Raw genomic sequence first — 27,274 nt, 5'->3', positions numbered from 1 at the left:
CGGGAAGTGCACGGCCCATGAGGAGCCTCTGGGAGGACCTCACGGAAGTTCCAGAACTCCGGACGTGGGCCAGTCCTTCATTATTTCCAGGGTGGCCCCACGGGCCAAATCTGGCCCCCGGGCCTTGAGTTTGTCACCCCTTGTTTAGATCATTTAATTCAGTAAGATTAATTCGCTGGCCTCCCCTCCCACCCTTTCCGACTTTCCATGTTGAAATTCCAAAGACGACAACTCACATTGGGTACTTCAGTCGCAAACAGTGTGTCTTTATATAAAACAGGTCACAGACATGTTTACTTCTTTCTTTAAAAAAACATAGGACAATAAACTTGAGTTGTACACCTCAGCAGCCAGGAAGGAGAAGCTTGTGGTTCCAAGAATGCGACACGATTCAAAATGTCCTCAATGTCATTCCCACTCTTGGGCAGGGAGGGAGGAAGCCAAGTCACTATTTGCTCAGGGCCTCCAATCGATGAATACTTCGCCCAAAAGTAAATCCCTAAAAACTCCTGTTCAGCTTCCTTCTTAACTTTCTGGTGCAATAATAATTGAAAGGCTGAATCCTATAAACCAGTGTTTCTCAAGCTCTGCAGTTGAAGATGGGTGGACTTCAATTCTCAGAATCCCTCTGGGTAGGGAATTCTGGGAGGTGGAAGTCCCCATGTCTTAAGTTGTAAAGGTTGAGAAACCAAAGCCGATGAAGTATTTGAAAGTCTGTCAGATCTCGGAATGGGAAGGAGCCCCTCTTTCTGTTGGCTATACCAGGGGTGCCTTGAACAGGGGTATCAACACTCAATTTTATTGAGGGCCGCATCAAGGCTGTGGTTGACTTTGGGAGGTCCCAGGGGCTTGGCTGACTGGGTGGGCATGGCCAGCTTGATGCCACTCACTGGGCGTGGCCAACTGGGTGGGCACGGCCAGCTTGACACCACTCCCCAAACTACTGGCATGTTTCTCTTCAAACTGGTTAGACCAGGTTGAAGCAATGTCTCAAATTTTCTAGGACGGCCCCACGTGCTGTATTCAACCACATTGCGGGCCGGATGTGGCTCACGGGCATTGTGTTAGACACCCCTGTTCTTGAAGAAACAAAAAGCAATTACCAAGGTCCATTTTTTTCTACCGTTTCCCCGAGAATAAGTCCTCCCCGGATAATAAGCCCAATTAGGCTTTTGAGCTAAAATAAGCCCTCCTCCCAAATATAAGCCCTCTCTGAAAATATTGCAACACAGCAGCAGCCCTGAGATGACCACGCTCGCCGCCTCCTGCACCTCAAAAATAATAAGACCTCCCCGAAAATAAGGCCAAGCGCTTATTTGGGGGGGGGGGTCAAAAGAAAATAAGACCCTGTCTTATTTTCGGGGAAACACGGTAAAGATCTCAAACCAGCTCTCTAGCGGCATGGAGGAAGCAGATGGCCGGCTGTTAAACTCCATCCTGAACACTGCTTTGGGGAGAGGTGGGTCACCAGAATATCCCTAGGTTGAAGCTCTCCAACACAGAACAGTCAATTTGCAGAAGACGGTGAATCAGAATAAGCCTTAGTCCAGCAATGGCGAACCTTTTTTGCCACAAGTGGGGGGAGCGCAGGGGGGTCATGTGTGGGCATGCCGCACCCATAATGCAATGCGCAACCCCCCAGTGCGCATGCACGCACAACGTGCGACCCCCCCCCCCATTTTTACATGCTTTTTCGCCCTCCCCAGGCTGCAGAGGCTTTATAGGAGCCTGGGGAGGGCAAAAAGAGCCTCCCCTGCCCCCCCCCCCAGAGGCCCTCCGGAGGCTTCAGGGACCGTCCTTCCCTGAAGCCTTCGGAGCACTCAAAAGGATCTTCCGAGCAAACCGGAAGTCACTTCCTGTTTGCTCGGAGGGTTGTTTTAAGCGTTCCGAAGGCTTCAGGGAAGCCTCCGAACGGTCCCTGAAGCCTCCGGAGGCCCTCTGGGAGGGCGGGGGAGGCTCCTTTCGCCCTCCCCAGGCTCCTATAAAGCCTCTGGAACCTGGGGAGGGCGAAAAATGGCTTTTAAAAAGGTGAACTCAGCTGGCCACCGCGCGCATGCCATCACTGCCTTAGCCCAATGCGTCTCAACCCTGGCCACCTGAAGATATGTGGAGTGTCAACTCCCAGAATTCCCCAGTCAGCTATTCTGGGAACTGAAGTCCACACGACATAAAAGTTGCTAGGGGTTGTGAAAACAGTTTCACACATACACACACACACCACTCCGCGTGCCCGCCCTCCTGCGCATGTGCGCGACCCCCAATGCCCGTTTTGGGCCTAGTAGGCCTCCCCGCAGCCTCCTGGGACCAAAAGCAGGCCGCACGGGTATGCCGCACCCCCGTGTTCCTCTCCTGCCTCGCCGTGCATGTCTTATATGACACCACCACCCCCGCCCATCCTGGGCATGCGCGTGTGTCTCCCACATGCGTGGCAGAGTCCTGAAAATCAGCTGGCCAGTGGGAGGCACACACACACGTGCAGTGGAGCTGAGCTGTGGCAATGGTTCGCCATCATGGTCCTAGCATTTTGAGCTATGAATAGGTCTCCAATTGTGATGTCCACCCAGCATGGATCAGTTGTCCCACACACATACTTATTTCCCCTTAAGTGACAAACCACAGGAGGTGATTTAACTTGAGTTTCAGTCCCCCTCATTGGCCACATCGATTCTTCTGAACAACCGGCATCAAAAAATCTGAGAAACAATGTCCATTCTTGCTGAATACCTACATAGATACATATATAGATGTATATTAAAAGTCCATTATACACTTCTCGGCAATAAATAAAATTGCCCAATGTGGCATTAGCCAGGATCAGATCCAGAAACATGCCTTCCGTCCATCTCTAGATTCAGGGTCATCCTCACGACGTAAGAAAGTACAAACCGAAGGATTAAAAAAAAGTTATCCCTTGGTACGGGTGTATTTTAGAAGGGTCTTTGTGGCCTTCTGGGTTCCCAGGGAAGCATCCAAAAATAATGGGATGGTCCTGATCCACCACCTCTCAGGTTAGACATAGGCATTCTTACCATACTGGCCGTTACTGCTAGCGTTGGACTCTCTGCGGGGGCGAGAGACTGAGGGGTTGTGAGCCAATGTGCCACCTTTTGGGGCTTTGTAGGGATACGTGTAGCTAGGAGTAGAAGAGGAAAGAGGTCAGTGTTTGGATTCAATAAGATTTCAGAGAATTACAGGGGGTTCTTGACTTACAACGTCTTCATTTAGTGACCATTCAAAGTTACAACATCACTGACGGGTGGGATTGAAAAATGTTAAGCATCGGTTCTCTGCCCGGTTGCTGGGTGCAGGTGGCCTAGTTGGCTTTCTGCACCAAGGTGGGAGGGATTTGCCCTGCCCAGGCTCCGGAGGCTTTCCTCGAACCTCCGGGGAGGTGAAAACGGCCTTCCCCAGGCTCCATAGGTCGGAAACAGGCCTATTTCTTGACTTCTATTACAGTGGTGGGTTACAACTGGTACACCTCGGTAGGGGGTAGCAGTGCCTGCTGGGAGCACCAGGTACCATTCCGGTACGGTGCTCCAAAGTGCCCGCCCACCCATCCATCCACACTCCTTACCAGTATTTGAAGTTTTCGGGGCTTCCACGCATGCACAAGCAGCGTACAGCGCCTGCGCAACACTCCACCAAGCAGCTGGAGCGTCACAGGCGGTACGTACACATGCACGCACTGTGCGCGTTCATGTGGCGGGCGCCCGGCCCCCTTGCACCGTACCAATTGCAACGGGATCCGGGACTCACCACTGTTCTAGTGGTCCTGTTTTTCGTCGTCCCCAGGCGCCGGAGGGCCTCTGGAGACTGGAAGAAAGCCTGTTTCCGGACTTCCGGTACTTCTGGTAAACCCATTTTTCACCCTCCCTAGGCTCTAGAACCTTTCCTTGAAGCTCTGGGAGGGCGAAAACAGCCTCCCCTGGGTTCCTGAGGCCAGAAATGGGCTCGTTTTTGGACTGCCGGTACTTCCAGTAGGCCCATTTTTCACTCTCCCCAGGCTCTGGAGGCTTTCTTCAAGCCTCCGGAAGGGTGAAAACGGCCTCCCCCAGGCTATATAGGCTAGAAATGAGCCCGTTTCCAGACTTCTGGGACTTCCAGTAGGCCTGTTTTTCACTCTCCCAGAGTTTCCACGTGAGCCCTGCATTTATCTGGCATCCAAAATGGGCCATGTGGAGACTCCTGGGATGGGAGGGGTGGGCAGGGTCACCCAGTCCTTTCAAGTACTGGTTTGGCGAACCAGATTAAAATTAACATCCAGTTCGCACGAACCAGCTGAATCCCACCCCTGAGCACTGAAAGAAGGGACTTGTGACCGCTTTTCATACTGATGGTTGTTGCAGCACCCCCATGCTCACATGATCAAAATTCAGTCCGTTTGGCAACTGACTCATATTTATGACGGTTGCAGTGCCCCGGGGTCAAGTGGATCTCTTTTTTGCTACCTTCTAACAAGGAAAAGTGTTGTGGCCTTTCAGCCACCAGCCCTTTAGCAGCCAAATCAGAGGAGGAGAACGTGTGGGAGCCAAGGTCAGCATCAAGGCAACCTGAGAACTCCAAGGGGGAAGATGGAATGGAGCTGTTGGAGTGAGACAGAGGCGGAGCCTGGGCTGCCTGTCAGCCCTCAGATGGAGAGTCAACAGCCCCCAGGGCTGGAGGTGAATGATGAGGAAGAGGAGGTACAGCTGGATCCAGTGCCTGACGCAAGGATGTGCAAAAGGCAGAGGAGAGGAGAGCAGTGGAAATCCATAGGCCGGTCCTTGGGACAGAAGCGTCACCGCTGCTAATGAAGTCCCACCCTAGCTCTGGGGTTAAAAGGCAGAGGGCGTAGGTGAATAGATGTGGCAGACAATTATTCATCTCCCGGCCAGCCGGACTTATTAGCCTGTGGTGAGAGAGAAACTTTTTGCTTTTTGCTGCCGGCACTCCTAATAAAGTAATCTTCGAGTTAACTTCAATGGAGAAGCACTAACTTAACTCTAGTTATTCACTTAACAAACTGCGGCAAGAGAAGTGGTGAGTTGGGGCAAAATCTACTTAACCACAGAGATGTTGAGCTCGACTGTGGTCATAAATCAAGGACTACCTGTATTTGGCACGCCAGCACTGCTCTCTCTCTCTCACCTGTTGTCCTGGGATGAGTTGGTCCGACAGGAGCTGAACAGAAAGCAGCCTCCAATGATCACCAGCAAGGAAGCACTCCAGCCTAAATATAGGGCAGGCCCAATTTCGTATCTGAATAAACAAAAGGGGTGTAACTGATTGCTAGACTGGTTGATTGATCGATTGATGCATTGACAGTTCACTTTTCTGGATCTATGCTAGAGGTTTTAACCCCTCTCTATCAGGAAGGGTGGGCTGAGTCAGAAGGATTGGCTCAAAATTCCCCTTTATCACTCTATAAAGCCTTAGTAAGACCACACCTAGCATACTGCATCCAGCTTTGGTCACCAGACTATAAAAAAAGATCTTGAGACATTAGAAAAAGGGCAGAGAAGAGCAACCAGGATGATCAGGGAACTGGAGGCTAAAACATACTATGAATAGTTGCAGGAACTGAGCATGGGTACTCTAGTGAAGAGAAGGACCAGGGGAGACATGACAGCAGTCTTCCAATATTTGAGGTGCTGCCACAGAGAGGAAGAGATCAAGCTATTTTCCAAAGCACCTGAAGGCCAGACAAGGAATAATGGATGGAAAGTGATAAAGGAGAGATTCAACCTGGAAATAAAAATAAATTTTCTGACAGTGAGAGCAACCAACCAATGGAACAAAAGTTGCCTTCAGAAGTTGTGGGATCTTCAACACTGGAAGCTTTCAAGAAGAGGCTAGACTGACATCTGTCAGAAATGGTATAGGGTCTCCTGCTTGGGCGGGGGGTTGGATTACAAGACCTACAAGGTCTCTTCCAACTCTGTTAATCTACAATCTTAATTGGTCCATCCCATCAGAAGAAGAAAAAAACAATTCCAACAATCTGTTTCAATCTGCTGCAGCTGGAGTAAGAAATTGTTAAAATTCTTCATACTTCCCTACTTTATAAAACACCATTACGGTGGAACCAGTGGGCAGTTAGAAAATTTTACTACTAACAGAGATACAAAAGTGGGTGGTAGGTATAAGAAGATTGACTACCCCTGTTCTAGGGCATTGCATGCCAAAACAACTAGGCATAAAGTTAGTTTTTTCTCCAATGCCATCACCTTGCTGAACACCTAACTCCTACAGTACTGTCTTAGGCCTAAAGATATTTACTCATGTAGTAAGGCTGTATTCCTATTATCCTTGTCATCTTCTCATCTTTCCCATCTTTCTTACTACCTTCTCCTGTTGGTATATTATGATGTATCAATTGTTGTTTGCCTCTTTTGATTTATGATTATATCTTATGATTTATGATCTGTGACTTATTACTTTGTTGTTTGTTTTTATACTGAGAGCTGATGCACCCGAGACAAATTCCTTGTGTGTCCAATCACACTTGGCCAATTAAGTGTTCTATTCTATTCTATTCTATTCTATTCTATTCTATTCTTCTATTCTATTCTATTCTATTCTATTCTTTGTAGTAGAGCTTTTCTAATTAAATGTTTTTGGAAATAGCTATGAATCTTGTCTTTCCCATCCCAGATAAAGGCGTGCCAACCCAATTCCAAATTATAACCTTCTATTGTTAATAATCTTCTGTTTTTTAAATTGATCGAGTCCTTTATCCAGGTGAGAGCTGCTGCTTGGTAATAAAGCTCCCAATCGGGAAGTCCAAATCCTCCTCTTTCTCTACTGTCTTGTAACAATTTTAATTTAATTTGTGGTTTTTTCCCTGGCCAAATAAACTGTGCAATTAATATTTTTAAATCTATGAAAAAATATTTCCCTTGGCTAATCAGCACCACTTGAAATAAAAATAAAAAAAATTGGTAGTATATTCATTTTAATGATGGCAATTCTTCCCATTAAGGATATTTGTAGTTTCCTCCAATTTTCCAGATCTTTCTTAATTTTCTGAATCGTTTTAACATAATTATCTTCTTTAATTGTTGAGCATTTCCCTGTCAGCCAAATTCCTAGGTACTTTACTTTTTTTGCTATTTGCATTCCCATGTTTTCCTCTAATTCTTGCTCTTGTTTTTAGTAAAATTCTTCATAATGATCTTTGTTTTGTTCTTATTAATTTTAAGTCCCGCTTACCTTACCGAATTTGTTCTATTTTTTGGATTAATTTAATTCCTGGTTTTAATGAATCCTTTAATATGAATACCATATCATCCGCAAATGCCTGAGTTTTATATTCCTCTTTTTAAATTTTTAATCCCTTTATTTCTTGATTGTTTCTAATTTCTGTTAGTAGAAACTTCCAGTGATAGTATAAATAATAAAGGTGATAATGGACAACCTTGGCTCACTCCTTTCCATATCTTAACTTCTTCTGTAGGGCCACTGTATATTATTATTTTTGCTGTCTGGGCCGAATGAATTGATTCTATCATTTTTATAATTTTTGCTCCAAATCTCATCATTTTTAACTGTGTGATAATGAAATGCCAATTCAAGTTATCAAAGGCCTTCTGGGCATCTAAAAAGAAAACTTGTTTTCCCGGATTCTCTTCATAATATTCTAGTGTATTTATAATTATCCTCATATTGTTTTTTAACTGAGGTTTTGGTAAGAAGACGTTTTGATCTGTGTGGATAATTTCATTAAATATTTTTTTAATTCGCTCTGCCATTATTGATGTAAAGATTTTATAATCTGCGTTTAGTAAAGAAATTGGTCTGTAATTTTTTATTTGTTGATGGTCCGAATCCTCTTTGGGTATCAATGTTATATATGCTTCCCACCATGATTTTGGTAACTTTGCTTCTATAAGTGCTTAATTAAATAAGTCTAAAATCACTGTTTCTCTAGGACAGAACTTTCAACCTTCTGATTGGGAGGCGAGCATTTTCATCACCAGGCTGCCCAAAGGCAGGCTATCAATAAAATATAAATCTATAAAATATTAATCAATAAATCTATCCTGCCATTTTCTTTTTTCAACCTTAGACCCCTAGGTTACTCAGAGAGAGAAAAAGAATATGGATCCACGTGTTGGATACTTACTTTGTCCCAACAAAGAGCGGGTTAAAAAAATCCCGGGTGATATTGAAGGCGTACCATGAAACGGTCACCATCCCGCAGAGACCTGAATAGGAAAAATAAAAAGATATTTGGGGTGAGAAATAGTTTTCGGGTGAACCCTGGAGTGGATGGACGTGATTTGCTATTTTGAAAACTCGATAGCTGGAGGACCAAGGGATCATCCAAAGAGAAGGACAATGCCTTCATTTAGAATGGAATGGAATGGAATAGAATAGATTGGCCAAGTATGATTGGCATACAAGCAGAGGTGGTATTCAGCGGAAAAAATTCATTGATATTGTAGCCGCTAAAGAGGTCCTGACAGATCCAGGTAAAATGCATGAGCTTATCGCCTTCTCCTTTACTCTAGAAGGGGGCCTTTGGGGGAAAAGCGGATGTAAAATTCAGCAGGTTCTGACAGGTTCTGGAGAACCGGTAGCGGAAATTTTGAGTAGTTCGAAGAACTGGTAAATACCACCTCTGGCTGGCCCCGCCCCATCTAGTGTCTGCCTCCCGAGTCCCAGCTGATCAGGAGGGAATGGGGATTTTGCAGTAATCTTCCCCTGGAGTGGGGAGGGAATGGGGATTTGACAGTATCCTTCCCCTCCCCCGCCCATCAAGCCATACCACGCCCACCAAGCCATACCACGCCCACCAAGCCATGCCACGCCCACCAAGCCACACCCACAGAACCAGTAGTAAAAAAAATTGAATCCCACCACTGCAGACAAGGAATTTGTCTTTGGTGCATATGCTGTCAGTGTACATAAAGAAAAATAAAATAGAATATATTCATCAAGAATCATAAGTTACAACACTTAGTGATAGTCAAAGGTTACTAATAATAAATCAAATCATACCAGGAAACAAGTAAAACAATATAAATTGTAAAGATACAAGCAACATGGTTATAGTCATAAGTGGGAAGAGATAGGTACTAGGAAGGATGAGAAGAAGAATAGTGATACAAGCTTAGTAATATTTTGAAAGTGGTGAGGGAATTATTTGTTTAGCAGAGTGATGGCGTTCGGGGGAAAACTGTCCTTGTGTCTAGTTGTTCTGGTGTGTAGTGCCCTATAGCGTCATTCTGAAGATAGAAGTTGAAAGATTTTATGCCCAGGAAGTGAGGGGTCTGTAGATATTTTCGCAGCCCTCTTTTTGACCCGTGCATTATACAGGCCCTCAATGGAAGGCAGGTTGGTGGCCATTGTTTTTTCTGCAGTTGTAATTATCCATTAAAGTCTGTGTTTGCCTTGTTTGGTTGCAGAGCCAAATCAGATAGTTATAGAGGTGCACATAACAGACTCAATATGAAGAATATGAAGACTATGGAAGAAGACTCACAAATGTGCAGCTATGCAAACTGAATCAAGTAATACACAAATTGAATCAAGGAACCACAAGAAGCATTGTGGCAACACTCTATATACTTTCCAAAATCTCAACATCTTTTTTTATCATGGGGTAACCAAAACTGGATTCAAAAATCATCATCTGGATGATTAAATGCCTGAAGACTAAAATATATGGAGAACTGCTGCAGGATTTGGGTTTGGCTAGTCTAAAGAAAAGAAGAATTAGGGGTGACATGATGGCAGTATTTCAGTATTTGAGAGGCTGCAACAAAGAAGAGGGGATCAAATTATTCTCCAAAGCATCAGAGGGCCACGACAAGAAACAATGGGTGGAAACTAAACAAAGAGAGAAGCAACCTGGAATTAAGGAAAAACTTCCTAACAAGGAGAACAATTAACCAGTAGAACAGATGGCTGCCAGAAGTTGTGGGTGCTTCATCACTGGAGGTTTTAAGAAGAGACTGGAAAGTCACTTGTCTGATATGGTATAGAGTCTCCTGCTTTTCTATTCTGTTCTGATATTCCATATTTTCTATTCTTTTCTGTTCTATGTTCCATTCCATTCCATATTTTCTATTCTATTCCATTCCATTCCATATTTTCTATTCTATTCTATTCTAGTCTATTCCATATTTTCCATTCCATTCCATATTTTCTATTCCATTCCATTCCATATTTTGTTTTGTTTTCTATTCTATTCTATTCCATTCCATTCCATTCTATATTTTCTATTCTATTCTACCTTCCCATCTGGCTTCCAAGAAGCAAAATCAATGGGGAACGTTAGATTCGCTTAACTGAAGTGATTTGCGGTGGCAAAAACGTTGTAAACTGGGGTGCCACTCACTGAAACTCAGTCTTGCTTAGCAACAGAAATGTTGGGCTCAATTATGGTCATAAGTTGAGGAACAGCCAGATGTCATAATCCTACCCAATGAGAACAGCCAGGATAAGTAGAGATAGGCCTTGACTTACAGCAGTTTGTTTAGGGACCATTCCAAATTACAGAAGCTCTGCAAAAAGTGGCTTATAACCGTTTTCCACACTTACAAACTTTGCAGCATCCTGTAGTCACGTGATCCAAATTTAGCCGCTTAGCAACTGGTTTATATTTATGACGGTTGCGGTGTCCCAGGGTCAGGCGATTTCCCTTTAGCGACCTTCTGGCCAGCAAAGTCAATGGGGAAGCCAGATTCACTTAACAACCATGTTACTAACTTAACCTATGCAAGGATTCACTTAACAGCTGTGTGGCAGGAAAAGTCGTAAAACGGGGCAAAACCGCACCACAAATGTTTCCCTTAGCGACAGAAAGGTGGGCCTCCGTTGCATTCGTGAGTCGAGAATTACCTGAAGAAAAGAAAGCTTACCAGCCAGGATGAAGAAGCTGCCTCCAACGACCGCCAACTTGGCTTTCGCATTGGGGTTGTTTTCGGCTACTTTGGTGCACTGTAAGCCCAACATGCTGGTCACAATCGCTAAGAAGCCCAGGACCAACGCGGTAATCATGAGGGCCCGTGAAGCTTGCAGATATGCTAGAGGGGAGACAAAAAAGGAGACGAGTGAGTCCAGCTGTTTCCACTGGCTTTCAAAAAGTAACATTTTTTTTATTTTTATAGGATGGATGGATGGATGGATGGATGGATGGATGGATGGATGGATGGATGGATGATAGGTTAGTAGGTAGGTGGGTGGTGGATGGATAGATGATAGATAGATAGATGATAGATAGATAGATAGATAGATAGATAGATAGATAGATAGATAGATAGATAGATAGATAGATAGATGATAGATAGATATTATAAATAGAAAGATAGATAGTTGGATGGATGGAGGATAGATAGGTAGGTAGATTATAGATAGATAGATAAATAGATTAGATAGATAGATAGATAGATAGATTATAAATACATGATAGATAGATAGATGATAGATTATATAGATAGATAGATAGATAGATAGATAGATAGATAGATAGATAGATAGATAGATAGATGATAGATAGATAGATAAATAGATGGATGATAGGAAGGTAGGTAGGTAGGTAGATGATAGATTATAAATAGATGATAGATTATAAATAAATGAAAGATAGATAGATAGATAGATAGATTCATTATTATAATGAAAGATAGATAGATAGATGATAGATAGATAGATAGATAGATAGATAGATAGATAGATAGATAGATAGATAGATGATAGCTAGGTAGCTAGATAATAAATAGATGATAGATGATGATAGATAGAGAGATAGGTAGGTAGCTAGGTAGGTAGGTAGGTAGGTAGATGATAGGTAGGTAGGTAGGTAGGTAGATGATTGATCGATAGATTATAAATAGATGAGATAGATAGATAGATAGATAGATAGATAGATAGATGATAGATAGATTATAAATAAATGACAGATAGATAGATTATAAATAGATGATAGATAGATTATAAATAAATGACAGACAGACAGACAGATAGATGGATAGATGGATAGATGGATAGATGGATAGATGGATAGATGGATAGATGGATAGATAGATGATAGATAGATAGATAGATAGATAGATAGATAGATAGATAGATAGATAGATAGATTATAAATAGATGATAGATAGATAGATTATAAATAGATTAAAAATAAATGTCAGACAGACAGAAAGATAGATGATTGATAAATGGATGGATAGATGGATGAACAGATAGATGATAGATAGATAGATGATAGATATGCGCAACTGATTAAAAAAGGAAGCAATGCATACAAGCTTAACATACCATTAGTATACTACTGTATATACTAAGCAAAACGAGTGTTACATGAATATTTATTCATAATAATTAAGATTTCAAGGGGTGTTTTGCAAACCCAGCAGCTTTAAGATGTGTGGACTTCAATTCCCAGAATTCTCCAGACAGAATAACAGAATAACAGACTTGAAAGGGACCCTGTAGGTCAGCTAGTCCAGCCTCCCCTCCCGCCCAAGCAGGAGGCCCTGCCTACAGCATTTCTGACAGATGGCAGTCCAGTCTCTTTTAGAAGCTTCCACAACTTCTGAAGGCAACTTCTGTTCCATGGGTTGATTGTTCTCACTGTCAGAAGGTGTTGGCCTTTTTGGCAGCTGCAGCCCACGGCTGGCTCGTGTTTAAGGAACTTCAAACCGCTGCACAAGGAAGAGTTGTAAATCAAGGAGATTCGAGCAGATTTTTTCCAGCAAACCGAGTTAGCATCAGTTGGCCGATTCAACCACGGTTGACTCAACTAACTGCTGAGACAAACATTTACATTTCAGGATGACTGGATGGATTTAGATCAAGCGAATAACAAAGCGGGTCCAGTGAAATTTATTGCAGATTGACGCTAACCGCAAATGGCGGAAAAAAAACCTTGGTCCTTGCCAAAACAATTCATCGCCCATGTGCCCAAACCAAATGTTTATTTTTATAAAGAGTTGCCTTTAGGTCAATGTTGAGAACATCCTTGACTTATCAGCTGAGCAAATAAACTCCGCCCTCCGAAAAGAAAATGTCCTGTTTGTTTTCTTCTGTCAATGGTCTCAAACTGCATTGACATTCCTTCTTTCTTCATCCAGAACAAAAATAAGGTACTGTATAGCAACAGCTTAGAATTGACCCCTACAGGAATCCCTGGGCAAAGGGCTAGTTTATGCAACTGACCCCAAATGTTAGTTCTTTTTTTTAAAAAAAAACAAGCATGCAGCTGGCTAGCCGCCACCTGAAATGATCCCAAGGTGGAGGTCTCACCTGTCCAAATTCCCATGGGCTGGGGATAATGAGGCTTGCAGTCCAGCATATTGACAGGATGCTAAGTTGGGGGGAAATCAGGGGTGGGTCCTTGCCAGTTCTAACCTCTTCTATAGAAGAGATTCCACAAATCTACCATGCCATTTAGAACCGGTTCCAGCTCCCTCCCGCCGCCCGTCTGCACATCATCAAGATGAAGAGCGAGAGGAGGAATTCTGGGAGTTGAAGTCCACAAGTCTTAAAGCTGTCAAGTTTGAACACCCCTGGGGTGTTTTTTTTTCTAAAGGGTTAGGGGTGCAAGAGTCTTGTAAGTTGACAGCTTAAAAGACTTGCGTGCTTCAAATGCCAGAGTTTCTGAGCCAACATTTTGGTTGCTAAGCAAGAGCGTTGTTAAGTGAGTTTAACCACATTTTACAAGTTGGCCATGCCCACCCAGTCACATGCCTGCCAAGCCACTCCCACTCAGTCACATGGCTGGCAAGCCACTCCCACCCAGTCACATGGCTGGCAAGCCACTCCCACAAAGCAGGCCACACCTACAGAAGAGGTTCTAAAAAATTTTGAAACCCACCACTGGGGGAAATTGTATTTTTAAAAATACAATGACTATATATGTATACTTTTTTTCTCTCTTTTAAAAAAGGAGGGGGAAGATATATGTTAAAATTAAACATGTATTTTGAAAAGGAATTATAAATGCCATCAACATAAAATGGAGCTCACTCAGAGGCTTAAATACACCAAGTAAATAAGATGAAGAGTGTGAAGTAGAGGAGAGGGGGAAGGGGAGAAGAGAGGGTAGGAGAGAGGGCGGGGGGGGAAGAGGAGGAGAGAAAGAAGGAGTGGAAAGGGGAGAGAGGAGAAGGAGAGAAGGAGAAGTAGAGAAGAGAAGGACGACAGAGGGAAGAAAGGAGGTAGGCAGGAGGAGGAGAGAGGGAGAGGAAAGTGATGGATAGGGTACAAATATGGTGTATGGAGAACAGAAGAGCCAATAATTGCTTTTGGGAGTAGATGGTAAGACTATTGATGCAAACATTTAATAATATAATACGATGCTGGTTATGTAATAGTATACATGTGGTTATATGTTATGAAAATGAATATAGATAGATGATAGATAGATAGATAGATGGATGGATGGATGGATGGATGGATGGATGGATGGATGGATGGAAGGAAGGAAGGAAAGAAAGAAAGAAAGAAAGAAAGAAAGAAAGAAAGAAAGAAAGAAAGAAAAAAAAAAGTAAAAAAAGGTGAGGGAAAAATGGGCATAGAGAAATGCAAGCCTCATTGCCACCTCTGAGGAGAAGGAAATTTTTTGTTTTATTCTTCTTTTTCATTTCTTTGATCTCAACCTTTATTGCTTTACAAATTTATTTTTTTATTTTTTTAATCCATTTAGTTAGTTTGCCACTCGTGTAACAAGAGAACAGGATCAAGAATAAACATGAATAAGAATACAGGAAATGGGTACAAATAAATGGGGACAGTAGGGCAGGGACAGAAGGCATGTCTCTACTGACCTCTTAGGAATGGGGTGAGGTGCACGGTAGACAGTTTAAGGTTAAAGTTATGGGGGTTTGAGGATGTAAAAACAGATAGCTCAAGCCAGCGTACACATCCCCCTGTTTTCCCCACAACAATCACCTTGTGAGGTGAGTTGGGCCGAGAGAGAGAAGGACTAGCCCAAAGTCATCCCACCAATTTTCATGGTTAAGGTGAAACTAGAACTCCCAGTCTCCTGGTGATCAGCCTGAAGTCACCCAGCTGTCTAAGAGGGGACTAGAACTCCAGGTCTCCTGGTGATTGGCCCAAAGTCACATAGCTGATTAAGAGGGGACTAGAACTCTCAGTCTCCTGGTGATCGGCCTGAAGTCACCCAGCTGACTAAGAGGGGACTAGAACTCCCAGTCTCCTGGTGATCGGCCTGAAGTCACCCAGCTGACTAAGAGGGGACTAGAACTCCCAGTCTCCTGGTGATCGGCCTGAAGACACCCAGCTGACTAAGAGGGGACTAGAACTCCCAGTCTGCTGGTGATCGGCCTGAAGACACCCAGCTGACTAAGAGGGGACTAGAACTCCTAGTCTCCTGGTGATTGGCCTGAAGACACCCAGCTGACTAAGAGGGGACTAGAACTCCTAGTCTCCTGGTGATTGGCCTGAAGTCACCCAGCTGACTAAGAGGGGACTAGAACTCCCAGTCTCCTGGTGATCGGCCTGAAGTCACCCAGCTGACTAAGAGGGGACTAGAACTCCCAGTCTCCTGGTGATTGGCCTGAAGTCACCCAGCTGACTAAGAGGGGACTAGAACTCCCAGTCTCCTGGTGATCAGCCTGAAGTCATCCAGTTAACAGGGGACTAGAACTCCCAGTCTCCTGGTGATTGGTCCAAAATCACTCAGCTGACTAAGAGGGAACCACAACTCCCAGTCTGCTGGTGTTTGGCTCAGTCACCCAGCTGATTAAGAGGGAACTAGAACTCCCAGTCTCCTGGTGATCAGCCCGAAGTCGCCCATCTAAGAGGGGACTACAACTCCCAGTCTCCTAGTGATCAGCCCGAAGTCGCCCAGTTAAGAGGGGACTACAACTCCCAGTCTCCTGGTGATTGGTCCAAAATCACTCAGCTGACTAAGAGGGAACCAGAACTCCCAGTCTCCTGGTGATTGACCCGAAAATGGCTTTTATGACCAAAGAAGGACTTAAACTCACAGTCTCCTAATTTCTAGCCCGGGCGCCTTAACCACTACACCAAACTGCTTTCTGGGCTCAGAAACCGTCTCACAAATGCTACAATTCGGTAACGTTAGACTTGAAACGGCAATCCTCTCCCTCACACTTTGTCTTCAGATGGGACAAAGGGTCCTCCTTGGACTTTTCAGGCAAAGAAGCCAGCATTCAGGGTTTGTCTGGTTATAAAGACAGACAGACAGACACACACACACACACGAGACGCGGATCCCAAAAAGTGAAGGCATCTCTCACATAGAAGGTGATGAGGAAGGGAAAACCTCTTGATCTTTTATCCTCGCAGATCGCCTTGTCGTTTCATCTTGGGTCCTGCCTCTTTGTGGCCGGAGACAATCCCAACAAAAGGCCTGTTGTTTTGGCAGAGGCGTAGCCACAAATATTAACCAGGAAGCAAGGAGAAACGGGACTATTTCCTCGCTTTCATCCCAGGTGTACTTTGAACAGGGGACAGTTTTAGACCGAGTGTTTCATCTTCAGTCCTAGGCTGTGTTGGAAGAAACCTCCATCTTGGTTCACTTCCAAGAGAGGAGAAAAACACTGGAAATGTTGACCCCAAAACATGGGCTCTTGCTTGGTGTCGAAGCCGATACGTCACCGGACACGAGGTGTGATATGGAATTATACTTTGATTTTGGTACCAAGATATAAGGACCCCGGTTTGAAAAACTAACCAAGGGCCAAGATTAGAATCTTACAGCAGTTTTTAGAATCAAGGGATGGTTGCAGAAAATCAGGAGATTTGGACTGCGAGTGAAGATAAGCTTTATTTTAGCCAAAAGGTCCAGACAGAGATAACAATTTCTAACATCTGGACAGCGTTCTAATCCAAACACACATTTTTATATTGTATTCAAAGCATCAAAAAACACGGAAATATTTTAAAGCATTCTTATTGGCTAAATTCCTTAATTCTAAGCAGAAAAGCATACAGGAAACACTAGTTTCATTCTGACATATGTGGTTAAGCTATATGCCTGACTCCTAGGTGAGACCTCTAACTGACTTCGCCTCCTTAGAACAGATGTTGCAGTCTGACATTTGTATTTCTAGAGTTCAAGTTTCCGGTTCAAGACTCAGTAAATGTATAACAAAATAGAAGGGATAGATGGGGCCCCCAGGAGGTCTTATAGTCTGACCCTGTTTCATGTTATGTCCAAATCTCGCTTTATGTCCTGCCTTAGGATGGTCACATTCAACCCTTTGGTCCCTTCCCCCTAATAATGCATGCATAACAGATACCGGTAATATGGATTGGTTATTTGGATTTCAGCCCCGCTAAAACCTTACGCTTGTTATGTTAAATAGCTAAATGTCACGTCACCTGTTTTTCATCCCAGGTCACTTGCAAAGTGTGCCACCTCTACGTGGGTTTTGAAGTTTTTCTTATAAGCAAGCTATTCTTGTTCCTAACGTCCTGGCTAGTGGTTTTAAGGTGCTAACTTCTGTCTCGCTGTTAATGTGCAGCCCCCCCCCTCTCCATTGCAGAGCAGAATAAAAAGAACAAATAGTTTTATCTAGTGCAGCTCCCCCACAACCCCCCTCCCTCTTCAATGAGAGACAGGAAGGGAGCAAAGTTCTTAATTGTCAAGGCAAAGAAATGAAGACAAGAGAAAAAGTTTTATCAGAATTCATATTCCTCACTCTCATGTCCATTCTATCCACACCTGGGTCCTATCTCCACATATGACCCTTCCTCCGATCCCCAGGACCTCATCTGGACCTACATTCCATCATCTCATCCTTCAGAAACATGGACGCTGTTTGGAAAGATGGTTTGAATGGTGGACAGGACCGCATGGTTTGAGGTCCTGGGGTGGGAGTGGGGAGTTGATGACATGCCTTGAAGATCCTGGGTGAAACTTGGTGGGTGGCAGAGGTGGTATTCAGCAGGTTCTGGCCAGTTCTGGAGAACCGGTAGCGGAAATTTTGAGTAGTTCAGAAAACCGGCAAAAGAAATATTGAACAGGACCGAGGAAGAAACTCTTAAGATTGGCAACAAAATGTCACAGGATGGGGCACTACCGTACAGGAGGTGCTCAACCACGATTGAGCCCAACATTTTTGTTGTTAAACGAGACAGTTGCTAAGTGAGTTTAGCCCCATCTTACGGCTTTCCTTGCCACCGCTGTTAAGCGAATCACCGCCGTTCTTAAGTTAGTAACTGTTCGGTGAATCTGTCTTCCCCGTCGACTTTGCTTGTCAGAACATCGCAAAAGGGGATCACAAAAAACCCTGCATTTATGGCACTGCAATCGTCATAAATGTGAGTCATTTGTCAAGTATCTGAATTTTGAACCTGTGACCACGGGGATGCTGCAATGGTCATAACTCACTTTTTTCAGTGCTATTGTAGCTTTGAACCGACACTAAATGAATGATTCTTGGGGACTACTTGTATCAGTTTGAACCTTCAGGCTACAGACCTACACACAAGGATCTCTTGGGTCAAAGTTTAATGACCAGAAAGAGTCAGCTAGCACTTTTTTCTGACTTTTGTGAGGACTAGACACTCTAGTATCTGATGATTTAAAACAGGGGTCACCAACATTTGGGACCTCATGGGACCACTAAATTCATAATTTTAAATCCCGCGGATCACTAATACGATCTCCCTAAAGGCCAGGTGGGGCGTGGCTAGGTGGTCATATGACTAAGTGGGTGTCGCCAACTCGATGTCACTCACGTCGAGGGGTGCCACCCCAACCTCTACTCGCCCCTCCCCTCCCAGCCCCTCCTCACCTGCCCGCCTGGGCTCCTTAGGGCCTTAAAAGGAAGCAGTTGTTGGAGCTAAGCAGCCACCACGAGAAAGAGTTGGCAAAACAGCTGGCTCGGTTCAAATTGGATCTGACCAAGAAGGAGCCTCAGCAGAAGCACCTCACTGAGGACTAGGAGCATAGGCTTTCCAAGCAGAGGAAAGATCTGCGGGAGTGCAAGGCCAGCTACCGGCGCCTGGAGGCTCAGTGGGCTGAGATGGTCAGCCAGTTCCAGGCCATGATGCATTCCCACTGGAACAAGGCCTTCTGGCTCTTTGCCACCAGTGGTGCTTCCCTCCAGCCTTCGCCCAAAGCCCCCCACCAGGAGGCCAAAACAGACCCCAAGTCGGAATTACGTCCCAGGGGCCATAGTTTGAAGACCCCTGATTTAGTGCAATATAAAAAATGCAAATAATTTTTCTGCGGACCACCCAAGTTTTCTCACGGACCACGAGTTGGTGGCTCCTGATCTAGTCCAACCCGTATGATGAAGCAAGCTGCATTTCACAACACCGTCTGCCTTCTCATAAAACATATTCCGGGTAGTTTCTTGACTTATACCACATCTGGAGCCCAACATTTCTGTCGTTCAGCGAGTCATTTTGTTAAATGAATTTTGCCCTACTTTACGACCCTTCCTGCCACTGTTATTAAATGAATTGCTCCCGGAGTCAAGTTAGCAGCACGGACATTAAGTGAACCAGGCTTCCCCGTTGACTATGCTCATCGGAAGTTCGCAAAAGGGGATCACGGGATCCCAGGACACTGCAACCGTCATAAATACGGGTCAGTTGCAGAGCCTCTGAATTTCGATCATGGGACCACGGGGATGCTGCAATGGACGTAAGTGGGAGAAACGGTCACAAGTCACATTTTTTTCACTGTTCGCCGTAACTTTCAGTGTAACTTTCACTGTCGCCATAACGGTCTCTACATTAATTGTTGTAAGTCGAGGACTATCTGCAGTCTAAAAGGTGCTTCCCAACTCCTTCATTTTTTTTACGACTAGAGACTAACATGGCTTTCCTTCTCTAATGATGTTAAAAGACAATTTTTTCAAACAGACACAATACATTTTTCCTGGGTTAAGGTAAAGGTTCCTCTTGCATATATGTGCTAGTCGTTCCAGGCTTTAGGGGGCAGTGCTCATCTCCATTTCAAAGCCGAAGAGCCAGCGCGGTCTGAAGACGTCTCCGTGGTCATGTGGCCAGCATGACTAAGCGCCTAAGGCGCATGGAACGCTGTTACCTTCCCACCAAAGGTGGTTCCTATTTTTCAACTTGCATTTTTTATGTGCTTTTGAACTGCCAGGTTGGCAGAAGCTGGGACAAGGAACGGAAGCTCCCTCTGTTACGTGGCGCTAAGGGTTCGAACTGCCGACCTTTTTGATCGACAAGCTCAGCATCTTAGCCACTGAGCCACCACGTCCCTTCTTCCTGGGTTATTCCATATTAACCCTGATTCTCACACTGGTCAGCTTTCTGATTCTCTGAACATTTGACCTGTTCGTTTTGATAACTAATGCATAATACGTGACGATTGCATTCACATTCCACAAATAGCTACTTCTTCTCTGCGTGACTTTACCCTACAGGTACTTCTTGACTTACAACAGTTTATTTAATGACCGTTCAAAGATACTTTTTCACACTTATGACCGCAGCAGCGTCCTTATAGTCCTGTGATCAAAATTCACAGGCTTGGCAACTGACTCATCTTTACAATTGTTGCAGTCGTTCCAAAGTCACATCATCCCTTTTTGAGACCTTCTAACACGCAAAGTCAACGGGGAAGCCTGATTCACTTAACAACTGTGTCACTAAAGGTAACCATCACAGCGAGGCACCGAGCAACCCTTAACCACTGTCTCACTTAGTGGCAGAAATGTGGGGCTCAATTCTGGTCGTAAGCCGAGGACACCAATGGCTTTGACTGTGGTGTGCTGGCTTTCCATCAAGCTATGGTTTACCAACCAGACTGGCTAAGTTCAAATAATACACTTTAGGTGTGTTATCAGTAATACACTAATCAACCACATTTTTTTTCCAGCATTTGTGCAAAAGCTCTGCAAAATTGCAAAGTTGGCAACGGTGGGTGAGAATTTCACAACTTTACCCACAGCCTTTTTCAACCTCGGCGATTGGTTCCGCAAACAACTTACTTATAGCCAAAAAAAAAAAATGTTTACAGATATTCTAATCTTAAATTGTTTTGGGGGTTTTTCCCCCCCCCCCCCATCGACGGACCAGATAATTGCTCGTTGCTGTCCCCTGCTGGGCTTTCGTGGGAAACAAGCGGAGGGACTGTATGGATTGCTCGCGGCCGCGGAAAATGCTATTTTAGCCCCTAAGAAATATCTCGCCTGATTTTTAAAAAGTTAAGCTTGGCAGAGAAATTAATTCTGGACAAATAATAAAAAAATAAAGTAATAAAATAAAATAAAATAGTCTTTTGTCTCTAGATGACCAAAGAAATAATTCTGCACCAATGGATCAGCGTTAAGCATGGAAGGGGGATTTTCCCTTTGGGTCCCTAAGCAAAAACCTTTGCTCCATTTCTACCTGTTGCACAGCTGGCAGAATAAAGGGCACGGGGTAGTAGTAAACCTTAACAGAGAGACACAAGGGAGAATGTTCAGGTGTGCAATAAAAATAAGGTAGCACGCTCTGAATTGGTCGCGTTCATTGAGCGGTAAAAGACTGCTCCGCGGTTGCTTGCAAGAGGCGAAATATACGGTGTATATAATGGCATCGTAGCCACCTGTTAGCTGCATGTTTAGCCAGTGTTTTTTTTTTCAAACTTGAAAACTTTTTAAGACGACTGGACTTCAAGCCCCAGAACTTCCCGCAATTCAGCGCGATTGGGGTCACCGCGGGGGAAGAGACGCCGTTTGAATGTGGGGTTACAGATGAACAGAGTTGGAAGAAGGCGCCTTCTAAGGTCATCTAGTCCAACCCACCCGCCCAAGCAGGAGGCCCTACACGCATTTCTGACCAACTGCAATCTTGAAAGCCTCCAGGGATGAAGCTCCCACCACTTTCGAAGGCCAAAGAGAACCGGCTCAAGCCAAGAGCGCGGACCCCTCCAGGGCGCCTGGACGACAAACTCGCCTGGAGCCACAGAACGATGGGTATTGTGGTCTCAAAGACTTTGGAAGGGATGGTCCGGAAACTCCAGCTACCGAGGAGGAGTCTCTTCCCCCCCCCACAAAGACTCCCCAAAGCCGGCTAGGTATCTGGAAATCAACCTGGATCTCTCTCTCTCCCCCCCCCCCCATAGAGCTCCAATCGACGGCTGGAAAAAGATCAGGATCCGGGGTAAGAGATCGGCCTGGATCCCCCGAGTCCCTTTCCACCCCCGACGGCTTTGGGAAAGCGACGGACTACAATATCCATCCATTCTCTATCCCTTCCCCAGGGGAGGGTGGGGGTCGCCCTGGCCATGCTCCCACCCCCTCACCCCTTCCCACCGCTCACCGGGCAGTTCGAGCAGCGACTGGAACTCCCAGCAGTTGTAGACGCCTGTGGAGTCGGTGGCGCAGCTCTGCCACAGGTTCTCGAAGATGGTGGAGGTGGTGATGACATTGCCCGAGACGCTGGAGACCCTCCAGTAGCTGTTGAAGAGGGTGACGGCCAAGAGAGCCCACCCGACGGTGCCCAGGAAGAAACCCACCGTCTCCACCAGGAGCGACATCGCGGCGACAGGTGAGAGGAGTCTTGGAGCGTCTAGGAGGCGCGATCGGAGAGCCCTTTGCAAGCGATTAGCGCGAAGCTCAGCCCTGAGCCGCTGCTTCTGCCTCTGCTGCTGCCGCGCGGGACGCACGTCGAGGCTGCCTCGGGACTCGGCAGCGCCGAAGGAGCGAGCAGCAGGTAAGGGCAAGAGAGGGGTGACGTCAGCGCCCGGCCCGAAGTCCACCTCTGAAGCGGGAATGGGCAGGTGCCTTGTAGGCTCCCGGTTTAAGTGCCTCCCCGGCTGGCGGTCCCAGCGATTTGGCCCTACCAAGCGCCATGGGGCGGGTAGGGCCACAGCTGACAAGTGAAGAAGAAGAGGAGGAGGGAAAGGAGGTCCTGCAGGTCGCTGCAGTTTGTTTGTTTACTTACTTCTTTATGTATCTAGTTGTCTATATTTATTTACTATTTATTTACTATTTATTTTATTAGTTCTTTTATTATTTCTTTACTCTTTTATTATTTCTTTTATGATTTATGATTCCTTTTATGATTTATTGATTTGATTTATTGATTTGATTTGTCAATCGTTTACCAGATAATAGGTATAAGAATAAAACTGAGTATGGATTTTATTTTATTTTATTTTATTTTATTTCTAGACCGCCCCCTCTCCCCAAAGGGACTCGGGGCGGTGTACAGGTACCAAATTAAAAACCTTACAAATAATCATAAATATAGTTGAAATGGGTAGGAATAAATGGGGACAGCAGGACAGCGAGATAGTCCGGCAGTTTGGGGATCATGTTCAGGTGGGCGTGGTGGTGGTGGTGGTGGGGGAAGGGTGGTGCTGTCCTCCTGACTTTGTGGCCATCCTACTTGGGAGAGGGGGAGTTGATGCTTGATGCGGAACGGTCCCATGATCCAGAATAACAACAGTTGGAAAGTGTTAGATTGGGGAATGGATAGGCACACACAGGCTAAACGGTAACAACAGCTCTTTATTAAGTACAACAAGTGAGAACAATCCAGCGAAGGTTGAGTCTGACAGCAGCCCTTTTATAGGAAGCTCTCAGACCCTTCGACCAATAGGATTAAACCTCTGTTCCCGCCGGAACAGAGGACCTTGGTGGAAACCACTGTAGTTAAAACAAGTATCTTACAGAAAGGGAGCTTGGAGGTCTTCTAGTCCAACTCCCTGTTCAGGCAGGAAACCCTATAGCATTCCAGACAAATTGTGGTATCCTTATCATCACCGGAAGGGACCTTGGAGGTCTTCTAGTCCAGCCCGCTGATCAGGCAGGACACCCTATAGCATTTCAGACAAATGGTGGTGTCTTCATCATCATCATCATCATCATCATCATCGGAAGGGACCTTGGCTGTCCAGTCTCTTCTTAAAAGATGGAGTGATGGAGTGCCCACAACTTCCGAAAGCAAAACCGTTTGACTGGTTAATTATTCTCACGGTTTGGAGCTTTCTCCTTAGTTCTAGGTTGCTTCGGTGGTGCGCTTGGCTTGCGAATTTTCGGAGGGACGCAAGGCGTTCCACCCGGCCCCTTATTCAACAAACCTGGTTAAAATGAAGCATGGCTTATCTGCGGTGGAGAGAAAGCCATGCTGAGCCACAAATGAGCTGTTGTCCCCAAAGCTGTCTTTAGCAGGGCAGCTCAAGTCTATCCTGGCATTTGCGCTCACAGAATATCTTAGTTTAGATGCTGGCCAGCACGAAGTAGGTTAGCAGGAGGTTGTGAGTTCGATCCTAGGTAGAGACAGATGTAGGGTCTCCTGCAAGGTCCCTTTGAACTCTTAATATGTTACTTCAAGCATTTCTCCCCTTCTTTCTCCCTGCATTCTGTATATCTATCTATCCTCCCTTTTCCTGCCATCTTTCTTTCTCCGTCTCTCTTTTTTTGCAAAGGGGTCAACCAACCAGAGACTGAGAAGGATTAGCATCGGCCCTGACCACAACCTCTAGAAGACCCAAATCCTTGCCCAGTTCATTTGGGTAGCTGGGGATTCATTGGTACTCTATAAAGCCTTAGTAAGACCACACCTAGAGTACTGCATCCAGTTTTGGTCACCACACTATAAAAGATATGGAGACTCTAGAAAAAGTGCAGAGAAGAGCAACCAGGATGATTAGGGGACTGGAGGCTAAAACATACGATGAACGGTTGCAGGAACTGGACATGACTAGTGTAGTGAAGAGAAGGACCAGGGGAGACATGATAGCAGTCTTCCAATATTTGAGGGGCTACCACAGAGAGTAGGGGGGCTCAAGCTATTTTCCAAGGCACCTGAAGGCCAGACAATGAATAATGGATGGAAACTGAATAAGGAGAGATTCAACCTAGAAATAAGGAGAAATTTTCGGACAATGAGAACAACCAACCCATGGAACAAAAGTTGCCTTCGGAAGTTCTGGTAGCTTCATTGCTGGACACTCTCAAGAAGAGATTGCTCTGCCATTTGTCAGAATTGGTGTAGGGTCTCCTGCTTGGGTGGTGGGTTGGACTAGATGACCTAAAAGGTCACTTCCAACTTGGTTAATCTGTAAATCTGAGATCCAGCATATTTTCCCCATATGATCGAGGGCTGCTCTGTTCCTTTTTGTTTGAAGGCTTTAAAAATGAGAATAAGACAGCCAGCTGCAAGACTCATTTCAGCTCTTAAAACACTGACTTAGGGCCAGCTGTTGTCTCTCCACCAGCTTCCTCGCAGGGTTGTTGTTGGGAGAAAAAATTGGAGGAAGGAATGCTAGAGAGGCTACCAGCAGGAAAGGCAAGCTGTAAATTAACATAATTGCAGAGTTGGAAGGGACCTTGGAGGTCTTCTAGTCCAACCCCCTGCCTAGGCAGGAAACCCTATACCGTTTCAGACAAATGGCTATCCAACATCTTCTTAAAGACTTCCAGTGTTGGGGCATTCACAACTTCTGGAGGCAACTTCTGTTCCACTGATTCATTGTTCTAACTGTCAGGAAATTTCTCCTCAGTTCTAAATTGCTTCTCTCCTTGATAAATTTCCATCCATTGCTTCTTATCCTGCCTTCTGATGTTTTGGAGAATAGTTGAAGTTGTTTGCCATACGAACAAAACATTCACCATAATCAATAAACAAAGTTATTCACAGGCTAAGAAGCAAGGTACGCAGTCACAGGAAGCAATCCCACAATGAGGCTTAATCCAACCTAATCCAAGTTTTAGAGGAGTACAGGAAGTCCTCGATTTACAACAGTTCAATTAAAGTTACAACGGCCCTGAAAAATGGGACTTACGACTGTTTTTCAGTTACGACCTTGGCAGTGTCCCCGCGATCCTGTGATCCAAATGCAGGCGCTTGGCAACTGACTCCTATTTATGACCGTTGCTGTGTCCCAGGGTTACGTGATCCCCTTTTGCGACTGTCCAACAAGCAAAGTATGTGGGGAAGCCAGATCCGCTTAACGGCCGGGTTACTAACTTACCCGCTGCAAGGATTCACTGAACAACTGAGGCATGGACGTTCGTAAATTGAGGCAAAAAGTCACTGAACCAATGTCTCACTTAACAACGGAAACGTTGGGTTCCATTGTGGTCGTAAGTCGAGGGCTACCTGTACTCCTGCGCTTTCCCTCTGGAAATCAACGTGCCAAGCAAGGCTTGGCAACTACCTCACAAATCGATAGATCAAGGGCAGGCTATAAATGGAAAGCGAAAAAAAAAGTTGTACCGATAGTATTATCTGAATGTGTGAAATGGTATAAGGTCAGGGGTGTCAAACTCGATTTCATTGAGGGCCGCATCAGGGTTGTGTTTGACTTGGGGCGGGCAGGGTGGCCAGGGTGGGGGTGGCCAGCCTGAAGTCACTTGTGTCGGGGCCCAAGCGCTCTGCCAGAGAAAACGGGCTCCCGAGCTCTGTTTTCATCTGCAGAGGCCTCCTGCAACCCTCTGCCAGTGAAAACACAGGGTCGCAAACACACCAGAGCAGTCCCATGGGTCAAATCTAAGCACCCCTCGGGGCGGATCTGGCCCACGGAGCTTGAGTTTGACACCCCTGGTATAGCTTCTCCTGCTGAAGCAGGGGGCTGTAGGAAGTTAGCGCCCACCCGTCTCCTAGAAAAAGGAAATATCCTGGGAAATATTGGAAAGGCAGAATAGTACATTTCCCTGGATAAGAAATGGAGAAACATGTTTTTTAGGTAGGAAACAGACTCACTCTTAATAGCCCCCACCTTTGTCAATGTGTCATGAAAAGGCCTGAGGCAGTCTATTCTACATAACAAATATCTCCCCCTTCAGCTCCGAGGTGGTGAGATTAAGGCATGACAGTATTTGCCCTTCAGCCTTCTGGGAAGAAGCAATGCTCAACCAAGCTTGGGAGTCAAAAGACACACAACCTACAAAGTTGGCTAAGACCCCAACACCCTTGGGACTCTGACAACCAATCAGAATACATTTCTTACACAGGAACAGGAAACAGAGAGGTGGGGCTGAACAGAGAGTATAAAATACCCAGGAACTCTCAGCAAGCCCCTTTTTCCTCTCTTTCCTCTTCGCCCAACATCTGGAAGCATGTGATTTCCCCCTTTTCTGTTCAGGAGCTCAAGCCACGTGATCCTGTCCACCATTAAACCATCTTTCCAAGCAGCCTCCATGTTTCCAGTGTCTTTTCCCCCACTTGGAACTGAACCCAGAACCACATTTCTTCCAACAGGGCTGGACTAGAAGACCTTCCAGGTCCCTTCCAGCTCTATTCTATTCTATTCCAATGCACATAAAGCAAGATAAATGTCTGCTTGCAAGAATTACTGAACTCCTTTTCCCAGAATTACCTCATCCCTGCTGAGACCATTGGGAGTTCTAAACATAGGCCTCATTTAGTTCAT

At 45.2% G+C, this 27,274-nt stretch overlaps 1 protein-coding gene across 2 annotated transcripts; it reads right to left on the bottom strand.

Annotated features, from left to right (window-relative positions):
• Positions 1-2,235: 2,235 nt before the first annotated feature.
• Positions 2,236-22,679, bottom strand: CLDN15 (claudin 15). Of its 2 annotated transcripts, XM_081932385.1 has the most exons (5): positions 22,213-22,672; positions 10,848-11,012; positions 8,105-8,186; positions 5,128-5,238; positions 2,236-3,133 (listed from the first exon to the last, which is right to left on the bottom strand). In XM_081932385.1, the coding sequence occupies exons 1-5, from the start codon at positions 22,427-22,429 to the stop codon at positions 3,010-3,012; spliced, it is 699 nt and encodes a 232-aa protein (XP_081788511.1). In that variant the 5' UTR covers positions 22,430-22,672; the 3' UTR covers positions 2,236-3,009. The 2 variants fall into 2 exon arrangements, with proteins under 2 accessions (XP_081788511.1, XP_081788512.1); XM_081932386.1 differs by lacking the exon at positions 5,128-5,238 and having other exon boundaries at positions 22,213-22,679.
• Positions 22,680-27,274: the final 4,595 nt, after the last annotated feature.

The sequence above is a fragment of the Natrix helvetica genome (assembly GCF_964273705.1).
Source record: "Natrix helvetica genome assembly, chromosome: Z".
Classification (NCBI taxonomy): Eukaryota; Metazoa; Chordata; class Lepidosauria; order Squamata; family Natricidae; genus Natrix; species Natrix helvetica.
This window is presented reverse-complemented; position numbering and strand designations above follow the sequence as displayed.